The 12,072-nt window shown below is 39.8% G+C and overlaps 1 protein-coding gene across 4 annotated transcripts in view; it reads right to left on the minus strand.

Annotated features, from left to right (window-relative positions):
• RBM26 (RNA binding motif protein 26) overlaps nucleotides 1-11,811 on the minus strand; it is a 51,080-nt gene extending 39,269 nt beyond the window's left edge. For all 4 annotated transcript variants that reach the window (XM_082279056.1, XM_082279058.1, XM_082279057.1 and 1 more), the window contains exons 1-2: nucleotides 11,336-11,811; nucleotides 342-460 (exon numbers count right to left, since the gene is read on the minus strand). In XM_082279056.1, coding sequence (XP_082135182.1) covers nucleotides 342-460; nucleotides 11,336-11,406 — 190 coding nt within the window. In that variant the 5' untranslated portion in view covers nucleotides 11,407-11,811. The remainder of the gene's footprint in view (nucleotides 1-341; nucleotides 461-11,335) is intronic.
• Nucleotides 11,812-12,072: the final 261 nt, after the last annotated feature.

Below are 12,072 nucleotides of genomic sequence, written 5' to 3' on the forward strand. Positions count from 1 at the left end.
AAGACCAGGTCAGACAAGGCCCTGAGAAACCTGGTCTAGCAGGATGTGTCCCTGTCTACAACAGGGGGCTAGAATTAGAGGATCTTTACAGTCCCTTTCAACCCAAACCATTCTATAATTCTGTGCCTCTATAAGTACTAACAAAACATATACCTAATGTTACCTATGCTATGCTAGCCTATACACCTGGGCTTTTTAAAATTACTTTATGAAACCTGAATTACATTCTACAAAGTAACAAAGCTAATAAAGAGACCAATGCCCGATTCTATGGTAAGTGATTGCTAAAATAAATTGAAAAAGACAGAATTTTCACTCAATTGTTATGACAAAGCCCATACCTTTCTGAAGAAATACATCCAGCTGATCAACACACAATGCCTTCAGCTCCTTTTCACTTTTATCCTTCTTTACCAAAGCCAGAACATATTTAGCTAGGGCAGATGGATCTGCATCACATCTGCAAACAGATTAGTTAGAGAAAAAAAAGCAATTTAATTATGGAAATTAATGTCCAAAACTGGCATGACCAATACATATATAGAGCAAAACCATTTCCTACCACAGCAATTGAAAAATACTCAGGTGTATTTTTCAAAACAGAGTCCAGATACATAATATTTCTAAGCATCACTTTCCTTTTCAAGAGAACAATTGCCTAGAACATTTCCTAACAACACTGCACAGAAAACATCAGAGCAAACTAGAACAAACTATTTAGTAAGAAACAGACTCAACTGCCTAACAGTATTAAAAACAAAGACAACAAATACTTCCCTAATTCCCCAAAGATGGAATCAATAATTCCGAAGGTAACACTGAGTAACTGTTAACTGGGAAAAGTCAGTCTATCCAATTACAAATTAATACAGTGACACAGTAGAAGTGATCTGTGCTACCAAAAAAAAAAAAAAAGACTCTCGAGTATCCACTTAAATACACTTTTGAACATTCTTACTACTACTTACATATGAACACCATAAAAACTGAAACTGATTTTTTCAGTTTCAAACTTGGTTTCAAAAGCCTAAATGCAAATATTTGTAACAGATACCCCCATAAGGAGTACACTGAAAATGGAGGGAAATTTAGAGGACCATTTTCCATTTGACATCTGAATTCCACCTACGATTAAGTACAGAGCACCTCAATGTAGAAGCTGAGGGTCTTACGCACATCAACAAAGAACTTAGGATAAAGAAAGCCATGTATTCACATTCAGCAGGACATTATTTAATATAACTGGCATACTTTTTTCACAATGTTTCACCAATAGGGATCTACAATGAACTTTGTGGCGGTGTTGTAAAACCTGCCAAAGCAAGTGAGACTTCTGCAGAAAACCATTCATGTTTCAAAAACAGTAACTAATGACATGGTGAGACACTGGTCTTAAACAATTTAATCTCATTATTTAGCATATACCAAAGGAAGACTTCAGGCCTCACAAAATAAGGCAGGATTTAATGGACGCACACCAGTCTTGTGATACAAACAGCTTATTTGGGTGGTAATTAAAGTTTGTACTAATGTTTTAAAGAGCTACAAGAAAAGAAAATTGCATTGATACATCCTAACTGTACATATTTTCTAGAAAAAATAACCAATAAGAAAAATTAATCTGTGGTGAGGGAGTTGCACTGAATGTGAACATTACACAAATACTGCTCTAGCATAGAGCTCCAACAGTCATAACAAAGGAATAAAACAGAAGCTCCAAATCCCTTCCATAGTGAGTAAGATACAAATGCTGAAGCTTAATTATCAATCTAAATGCTGATCATTGAAATGACATTACTTTGGACACTAGGCAAAAGAAACCAAATCCCTAAATGCACATATCACACCACCTAATTCCTCTCACCAGAGAAACTTATCTCCTGCACAGCAAGCAACATCCCCCATGCAAACATACCCACTAAGCAAAGGAAGCCGATCTGTCAGCATCACTTATGGATAGCCTGGGCCCAGCACACAGGGCCCTGAAGTTAAAGGTCAGAGCTTCAAACGTAACCCAGCATCCTCTAGAAAGCAGGCAATAGTAGAATTTCATGCTGAAAAAACAACCTGGGCTGCTATTGGACGCACCACAGTATTCCATGTTAGTCTGCATTATTTATAGATATAGGAAATGGGAGTTCAGAATCAGTCTACATTCCAAAAGAACCCACACACGCTAAATGAACAAAATGAAAATATATACTGTGAATCAAAAACCAGACTGCACACTGACGGAAAATTCTTCAGGAATTTTTCACATCTAGTTTGCCACATTCAGCTCTAACAACTCTTTACCCAGACGAAAATACTGCCCAAGCACCAAGTCAGTCATCTTGGAAGCAGGCACACAACCTCCTACAGTGAGAGCCGTAGGACTCTTTAAGGAGTCTCTTTAAGGAGTCTCTTTAAGGAGTCTCTTTAACGCTGCAAACACCTGAGCACATCAGCCAAGCAGATTATCCAGAAGTCCAGTGTTGAACAGGTATTCATCACAGGCTGCAATGAGGGTGCTCTCTCAGCCTTCAGCAGGCCCTAAGACCAGCATTTCATATCCTCTCAATCCTTGAATTTGCAAAGTTACTAACTTTTTTTACTGCTTCTTCATGCAACTTCAATGGCACTTCAAATTTTCAGTACTTTCCCAGTTTCAAGCTGACTCTAACTTGGAAAATTAATGTGCTGTTTTCATCATAACAGTTGGAGAGCAGACAATTTTCACATTATTATCCTCAGTTTTTCTTTTTAAATATTAATTTCCACAAACTTGGTTCTCATTCGATAATATGAACAGTCAGCTGTCATTGTTCAAAATCTGCTACAACTTACTTAAATGACACATGCGCACTCAAAATTTAGTGAGGGGGCAAAAAAATAAAGAAAAACGGGGGAAAAAACCCCAAGTCAGTCTAGAAGGAAAAAGCCTACTGCTCTTAGCTACTACAATGTATTTTAATTCACCAGCTCCTACAGTATTGACTATACAACCTCATATTCAATTTAAACCAATTCCTCTTTCATGAGCAGGATAAAAATGAGAAAATCTTCTCTGGAAAGACACCTAGACTGTAACAAAATAAACAAACCATTAACTAACCCCCAAAAAACAAACCAAAAAACCCCACAAAACCGCAAAAAACCAACAAACAAAACCTCAAAACCCAAACAAACAAAAGCTGTTTAAAAATAATGAACAGTTAATGCTTTCATCCTCCCTACCATGACAACTTCGGAAATCTTAGCAATCCTGTCCACCCCAGGACTTGAACTCATTCACCCAACTCCAAGATATGCTTATAAAAATATTTTCAGTGAAAATGTACTTTTAATTTGCAAAACACAGGATCACTTTCCGCTGTGCACTCGTGCACATGTTTCAGCATTAACACCCTGTACGGCCACATATGAACAATGCAAAACAATTGTACTGCATTCTACAATTATTATTATTCAGTGTGTACAGAGGAATTTCTAAAACAGTAAGAATTTACATGCTTTCAATTTTGGCTACTTAAATACTATTTTTTAAAAAATAGTAACGGACAAATTATTTCAAATTGACACTAATTAAGTAATAATGAATACAATGAGTTTTGTGGTAGAGTGAGATGAAGATGTGTTTATAAATCAACATTATGATTTTATGTGCTTTCATTTTTTAAAATTAAACTAACTGCAAATGATCTTTACACAGAGGCTGACGTCCTTTTTTAAGTACTGACTTGAAACAGAAGTCTCTTCTATAGCTGTTCTTCAAAGCTTGAAAAAACCCACAAATAATTAATCTGTTTTCTCCACACTACTGTGAAGACTGTTTCTGTAGACAGTATCTTAAATAGATCTAACAAGTTTATAATCTGATCTTTTATTGCTTTTTAAACTCTTATAAAATGCCTTTTTTAAGATGATGCTAAAATTAAATTGCTAGCAAGCTCAAGAGGTGGAAGAGAAGACCAACTGGTCTCATAAGTAAAAAAGAAATTTAAAGTTTACAGAACTGTGAATAAAGGAGGTCTGCCTGATTCTTTATAGCTATCAAGAGCTCTAGACATGATCTTTAATCATTTTGTTTGGGGAGAGCTGCTTTTTTACAAAGCAATTCCTTTCCACTTTTTCACTCAAACTTAATTCCGAAATGTTCTGTAAATTCTCAATCCACTGGTTTAGTCAAAATCCGCTGGTTTGGATTATGGGGCCTCCGAGTTCTTCTGATAAACAAGATCTTACATTCTCTAGTTTAACAGTATTTTCTTACAGAATAGCAGCCTTTGTGTGTGAATGATACGCAATATGCTTGCTCTGTCTTTGTTGTGCATACATGGATTTTTCACCCATTTTGAGCTAGCTTTATTTTAGCTATAGAATTTTTATTAGAATATTTTTAGCTTTTTCTAAACCTCTTTGCCTTGCATTTTATGCTCTTATAATCGACTTCATTCTGTTAACAAATAACGTGAGAATAAAGAAAACAGGGAAGGTACTGATGGCAGCAAATATACTGTGTAGCACAAGGATTTATCACACAATATATGTATCATGCTATGTTCTTGCAAATTGAAATATAATAGTGAAAGATTCTTAACTGACAACTCAGAAAAATGAGAATACCACCAACATATTTCAAATACTCTAAGTTGCCCTAAAAATAATCAATAAATTCACATGTTGATTCTACTGCTCTCTGAATGATATACATTTTCAGTTATTAAATACAGGTTTGAATCCTTAGCTGAACTTGAACATGGTGTGGTACATCAGTCCTCACCATAAACACAGTCTGCGCATTAGAAGTGTGACAGAACTTTATACATAACTTCATTCTTATGATAGAGTCTGGCTACTTGAAAAACGGTCACATCCACCAAAACATGTAGAAAAACATTTCTCAACTCTGATTCCCTTATCTCCATCCCCTCAACGTCCCTAGGCAAGTGCTGCAAGCATTAATATGCATTTGTAATCACAAATTTCTCCTCCTGTTTTTGCAATTGTGTTTTCTTTAACAAACAAACTCCAGCTGGCACAAGCAATCTGAATTCATTTCCACTGCAGCAAGTACATCCCACTGTGTGCTGCAATTAAACACCATAGCATGTTTTCTTACACCCAATTTCTGAATATATATCATTGTTACCAACAATGTTAAATGTTTTTACCTCTAGTAATACTCTTCTGCAGTCTGTACTCTCCAAGCCAGAAAATACACAGTCCCTACTTCTCCCTATTAAAGAAGAGAGATGGCTCATGCAATCCTGCTTTAATAACACTATTGAATATACAGGCACAGACAGAAGAATTCTCTTCCTAGATCTCTGCATGTTCTTCAGAGAATTACATGTATACGTCCAACTGCTATGCAACAGATAAAAGCTTCAAAAAGGAAAGTAATTCCCAAGCAAATATTTTTGCTCAATCACAGAAGGAACAGTTCAACAAAGCTCCCAGGAAAGTTCAAAATCCCATGTTTCTGACCTCACCTGGTTTTGAGTCATTATTTGAAACTACTATTTCAAGTAAAGATAAACCAGAAAAGCGGAAGCTGTCAGAGTAAAATTGAGCCTTAATTTTTTTGTTGTACATATTATTTGAAAAAAGAAAAGTAATTTGACTGACTCACCCCTCTGTACAGTCTTTTCTTATTTCAATACTTTGCAATTCATTAAACTTTTAACCTATCCGTTTCCAATACTCAGATTTTTTTTAAATATAAAATATGTTCTGAGAACCCCCTTTGACTTTTTTAATTACCATGCATCTATATACATTAGCCTAACTGAGAAATGGAGTTCCTGGGGAATGGATATTAAAGGTGTTTGCAAAATCACATTATTGGTGTAGCTGTATGTACAAGAGCCCAAATTAACAGAGCTTATACTGTACACACACACTACTTTTTTAAGATGGTAAAGAAACTACACAAGGTTTTTTTTTCTTCAGTTTTAAAATTAATGTATAAACCAAAAAGATGCTGCAAATCCTGAAACTAGTTCCTTCATAAATTTAAACTACCGCAACACAGTGAAACCTCAAAAGCATTTCTGTAGTCCTCCAGGCAACGAATGGTGCTGCTGTGAAGGAAATAACATGTAGGTGCACGCTATTTGTTGTGCTCTGATCCTGAGCGTTAACAACCTAAATTTCAGAGTCTAGTTTTATTGCCTGCAGACTGATTGCTAAAAAACTGCTCAGTTCTTGACATTAACCAAGGTGGACATGGCTGCGTTTGAAGGCTGAGAAAAATGCTTTGTACTTGCAGGGCTGAGTGGGTGCAGAAAGATGTACACTGCATACTGGGCAGTGCAGGCAGCCTAATTCAGGCAGTTGTACCACTCTGTTGTTACTAAGAAAAAAGAAATTCTATAAAAAGCTACACTGTTCAGTAAGTAAAATAAATTACAAACTCATTCAGCAAGACCCAACTCTTAAGACACTATCATGGCTGAGAAGGACCACTCTTACGATACTCACTCTCATTAACTCTCTAACAGTACTTAACGCAATAGAAACACATTGAGGAATTCAGCAGCCTCCAAAGCTGCTAATCAAGCTAATGATGCCATTAAATCAGTTCTAAATTATTATGATACCCAGATCTGACATGTTCATACAGCTGCAACCAGTAATTGGCAGCCTAGAATGCCACCCCTAGATTCAAGACAGCTCTCATGAGGCAGAACAGCTGTCAGCTTGCTGGCTCTCCAACACCCATTCACTACAGAAAGCAAAACTCATCAGAGTGTCTCTATGACTTCCAATGCAGTCAAAGGGGTTTCACTTCACTGCTGATGTTCACTGTAAGAACAAAAAAGGTTTCCTGTAACAGGAGTATTTTTATTTTCTGCTCTGAACTATACCTAATAATACCAATATTTTAATACTAACATAATATTTTTACACAGAAGCGTAGCAGTATCAGCACTCTAAGCTAGGAAGCTTGATTTCTCAAATACAGTAGCTCTCAGTCAGGTGAACAGACTATCAAGTTTCATAATAGATGTAGAAAAATAACTAGTTTTAAAGGTGACATACCAGTGATGTGTATTGGTGCTTTAGTTATTTAGGTGACAAATAACTTCATACAAAGTGTTAACAAAGTAAGTGAAATGTAGAGAAACATTTATTGCTTCTGAACTTCTTAGGAAGTTCCACAGAAAATGGGAGAAATTTCATGGTGGGCCAATAAGTGTTATTGGTAGGATAGTGTGCCAAATACATGTGGAAAGGAATGACAAGGTTTTTCATTATAACTTATTTCTATGCTTTTAATGTCCTGGCTTACTAGCATATTCCTTACACCACCTTTTTTAAAAGTTAAACCTTTTTTATTCACTACCTTTTGTCAGTAACATGTAAAGCCAAAAAATAAGGGTTAAAAAGCTTGACAAACAAAGAGTAGTGAGGGCATAACTGAACACAATAGGACACAGATAATTTGCCATAAAATATTCCAATCATAAATATATTCAAAATATACTTTAAACAATTTTCATTTTATTTCATCTGATGTAAGTCGTTGCACCACCATGTTCACTTACAGAATTCACCAATGCAAAATACCTTTCCGTTTCAATGAGGTATGCCTAAATATGGCATAAATATTGTAGGCATTTCACCTTTTTTTCAAGTTTGATTTAGTACAGGAAGAAACCTTCACAAAAACATAAATACAGTGAACTGTAAAAAAATTAGATATGGGAGCCTTAATCAAACAGAAAGTAAAATTCAGTGGGCCACAGAAATATCTTAATTTAATTTATTTTACACAAAGTAATTAAAACCAAGGAAACTTTCCACTGTAGAGAATTAGGGCAAGGGGGAGAACATTACAATGTCTTAAAAGCAAAATTGTGAGTGTAGCATTAGTACAAAAAGCTAGTTTTTTCACAAGCAGAGATTAAAACAAATTCAAGAAAAAAAATTAAAGAAATCCCTACTTGGAACTTTGCCAAGCCAGATCCTGATATTCCAGCAAGGACTATATACACAGTTTATATAGTATCTGGAATGGACTTGCAGAAAAGAAACCCATCACAATTGACAGGCTCAGTGAATGCCTTGTTACTATAGAAATCAGAAGTCACAGGCATACAGTTATATTCCAAGTTTAACATTATTTTCCAACACTTGACAGAAACCATGCCATAGACATGAAAGTGTGTAACACTAGAAACTTAGCTCATTGCTGTCTGCAAGCAAAGAGGATGACTAGTAACAAATGCCTTCTTTACAGAGCTGACTGGAGTTGAACATACAAGATAATTCTAGTCAAACACAGCAGCCACAGCACAAAAAGCCTCTTGCCACTTTATTTATACTGGTACTACATTTACATGGCTGTATCTGCAACGATTCCATGTGTATATTTAGCAATTCTCTGTACACCAAACAGAGCTGCACAAAGAGTTATTTCCAAAACCACAAAAGCAGCCTCTTCTTGAAGAGCTGCAGAAAGCTCCTAGAGACCTATCACGCCTCAAACGGAGCTGGACTGTGCAAATGCTCCAGCATGGCAGCATTTGCAGTTTCTGCCTCACTGCAACAAGACAAAACTCAGATAAGGCCTTTTTGTATGGAGGATCACCAAGGCTTTGCCAAAGGCATTAGAGTTGTCCAAAACAAACAAACAAACCCAACAACCTACCACTAACAAAAAATTCCAAATCTTAAATCCTCCACCATCCCTCTCTTTCCAACATTCCTGTCTATGAACAGTGTTTCCCAGAGACTCCACGTGAAAGCAATCCAACAACTGAATCATGTCCAGTCCATACAATTATGTAACACACTTGTTTCATTATACTAAGAAGTTAGCGTTTTTAGAGCAGTTTAAAGATAAAATGACACAATTTTTGTGGCTACTGCTATATTTTAATTCTGAAACATTATGTTTCAGAAGGACATGCATTATGGCCTTTGGAGTAACTTACATATCCTGATTAAAAAACGCTATCTGCTTGGAAAGGGCAACTTAGAAGGTGCAGCATGTTCTAACTCAGCTAACTCTACACTCAGCTCGAGGTAACTAGCACATTAATATAGATCTATACATGTTTGTATAAAATTTATTTGCATTTCTTCTTAAATGCACTTCTCCCCTTAAAACCACCAAGAAACCACCTCCATAACAACCTAATACAGTGGTGTCTTTCTTAGTGTAGTTAGGAGGTTAAGCTACACATCTTGCAGCTAAAGGTTTCTGAGAGAGCCACTAGACAAAAACACTCAGCACTTTTGTTTCATTAACAGGAAAAGACAAGTCAAAAATCATTTCTGGGCTATGGCAACACCTCCAGAGGATCAGCACTTAGAACCTCGCTGTACTAGTACTGCAACAGTTACTTCTTTAGAAGTAGCTGCACACTGAAATTTTCATACAACCAGAAGCTATGGCTGTAGTCACACATTTCAGATAGCTGACACCAAAAGCACCTCCAAGAGTATTTGACTGCTAAGAAAAGAAAATACATCTCCACCAATTTCAGTATCTATTCAACAATGCAGAAAACTGAATGACAGTCCTTCCTGGTTTGTTTCCTCCCAAAGCTAAAAATTCAGAGAAGTCAACATCCTTCAGACCAGCATCTCCCTAGCTCTCCATAGTTTTCCAGATGGACAACTACATTTGATCTGCTCACACACCACATTTAACCTAATAGATACATGCTGGTCCTCTTAGTGAAAAAAAGAAGAAAATTGCACTGATCATGAAAGCTGAAAATCTCAATTTCACCCTTTAACTGCTGACTATTGCTAGGAGATCTCATGGTTTAATATTCAAACAAAGGAACATGGACCAACTTGAGTCTGTTCCAAACCTCTTAACCAGCACACTCTAAAATACTAACATCGAACTGCTGATTTCCATCAACAAAATATTCATACAAGAAAGTATCCAGAAACTAACAGTGAGCATTAGGTAGCCAACGACTAGGAAAGTCTACTACCCCAAAACACAACAAGGTACGTTATTTGAATATTCCATTATATTGACTCAAGAGAAAAAGTAATTCACCTTCCCCAAACCACAGCTTTACAAGACGATGATCTTTTTTTCCCCCCAAAATAAAACCTTAAACGTCAAACCTTTTACAACAAAGACACTCAGTGTAATTTGCTGCAGGCCTAATTGAAAGTCCACTAAAAGTAAATTCATGGTTCATCTACTTCAGTGTGGTGTGGATCAGACCCCATGGAATAAAGCAGCACCACTACCTCCCCTCCACCCCCTAAAAAAAAAAAAAAAAAAAAAAAAGCCCCAAACAAACAGAAGAATAACCCAAGTGAAGCTCTCCTTAAAATGTTCCAGCATATTATACCTTCTCCAAGTTATTTCAACATAAGCCCTACAAACTGTATCCGTACACACATATACTTAACTAATGGCTATGGCTTCCATAAAGCAAACTCTGCCCCCCCCCGCCCCCATCTGAACTCGTCAAGAGTAAAACCTACAGTGGGCAAACACCTCAGGGCAAAAGTTAACACCAGACTGAATCCAGAAGTTCTAGTTCATTTGATTCAAATCAAACTCCAGCAATTTAATTCAGACATGTTAAAAAGTGGCTCAGAATGACAAGAAAAGTGTATCCTTTGATCCTCAGACACCACACTTCCAGAAGATAAACCTTTAAAACTAAGTTCACACCTCAGTTCCACTAAAATACTATTCACAAAAGCAAGATATATTTGCAGTAGAGCCTCACTTACTCACACGAATATTATGCTTAGAGGCCACGCAGGTATTCACAAACAGGTAAATTATTCTCTGGGGCTCCTACTCCCAAGTCCTCTACTGATGCAATTTTTATTTGGGGGGAAGGAAAACTAGAGAGTGTCACATATTCAAAATAACCAAGAATGATGTGCGACGAGTCTGTAGGAAATGCTACTGCGAAGATCCCAGGATCCCGCAAGACGTCCCAGTGGCACCTGAGCTCTCTCGGAGAAGGTCCCAGAACAGGGCAGCGGGCCGTGCTCATTACCGTAGCCTCTCCGGGGCTGAGCGCGGGGCATAGCGAGCTGCACACGCACACACAGCGTCTCCCGCTCTCCCTGGGCTACAAAGGGAACAGGAACGCGGTCGCTAGGGGGGGAAGCTGCATCCTCCGGAGGGAGATGGTCCTACCTCCCGGCCGAGGAAGGCGACGGGAGAGCGGGAGAGCAACGCAACCCCTCACACAAGGCGGCCGGAGAAGAAGAGCACTGAGAGAGCATCTCCCGGGATGCCCTCCCGGGACTCTCCGGCACCACGTTTCCCGCCCCTGCGGACCCCCATCTTCTGCAGGGGAAGGTTTATTTCGAGGGGGCGAGAGGGCAAGGAACGGTCGCGGTTACTCACATGGGCTCCAAGGTTTTGCTGAGCCAGGATTTCAGCGCCTCGAAGTTTTCTATGATCATTTTAACCACCATCCAGAGCGGCCCGGGCCCCCCGCCTCCCCGCCAGCAGCAACAGCAGCAGCCCCGGCGGCGGGTCCGCGCCGCCCCGCCGGCCGGCAACCCGGCTCCCGCCGCGCCTCCCCGCACCCTCCGCCGCCTCCCGGTTCGGCAGAGGCCGCCTGGCAGGGGCCGGAGGCCCAGCGACACGGAGGGGGCGGAACCAGTCGAGCAGCGGCTGCTTCCCGCGGGCCCCGCTCTCGCCGCTCCTCTGCCAGGGAGCGGGTCCCGGGCGCTGCGCGGGTCCCCCCCGCCGGAGGGCGGCGCGGCCGAGTGTGGCGGCGGCGCGGCCGAGTGTGGCGGCGGCGCGGTCCGGGACGGGCGGCCCCCCCGCCGCCCTGAGCCGCAGCGCCCGACGGAGCGAGCGCCCGAGCGAGCGGGTAAGATGGCGGCGCCCCGCTGTCGCGAGAGCCGAGAGTCTCGCGAGGCCGGGCGGCGCGGGGGCTGCCGGGAGGCGGGGCCGAGCGGGGAGGCCGCTGTGTGGGGGTGAGGCGGGTTCGTGTGCGGCCTGCGTGTCTTTCAGCGGTCACCCGTTTCCTGATGCCGTGGCTGGTCCGAACAGTGCTCTAGTGGCAAAAGAAATGCCATTTTGTATTCCCGACTGGTGTTTGAAATGCGCATGTACTTGTTTTGTTTCCTGGA

Source organism: Coloeus monedula, assembly GCF_965178545.1.
Source record: "Coloeus monedula genome assembly, chromosome: 3".
NCBI classification, from domain to species: domain Eukaryota; kingdom Metazoa; phylum Chordata; class Aves; order Passeriformes; family Corvidae; genus Coloeus; species Coloeus monedula.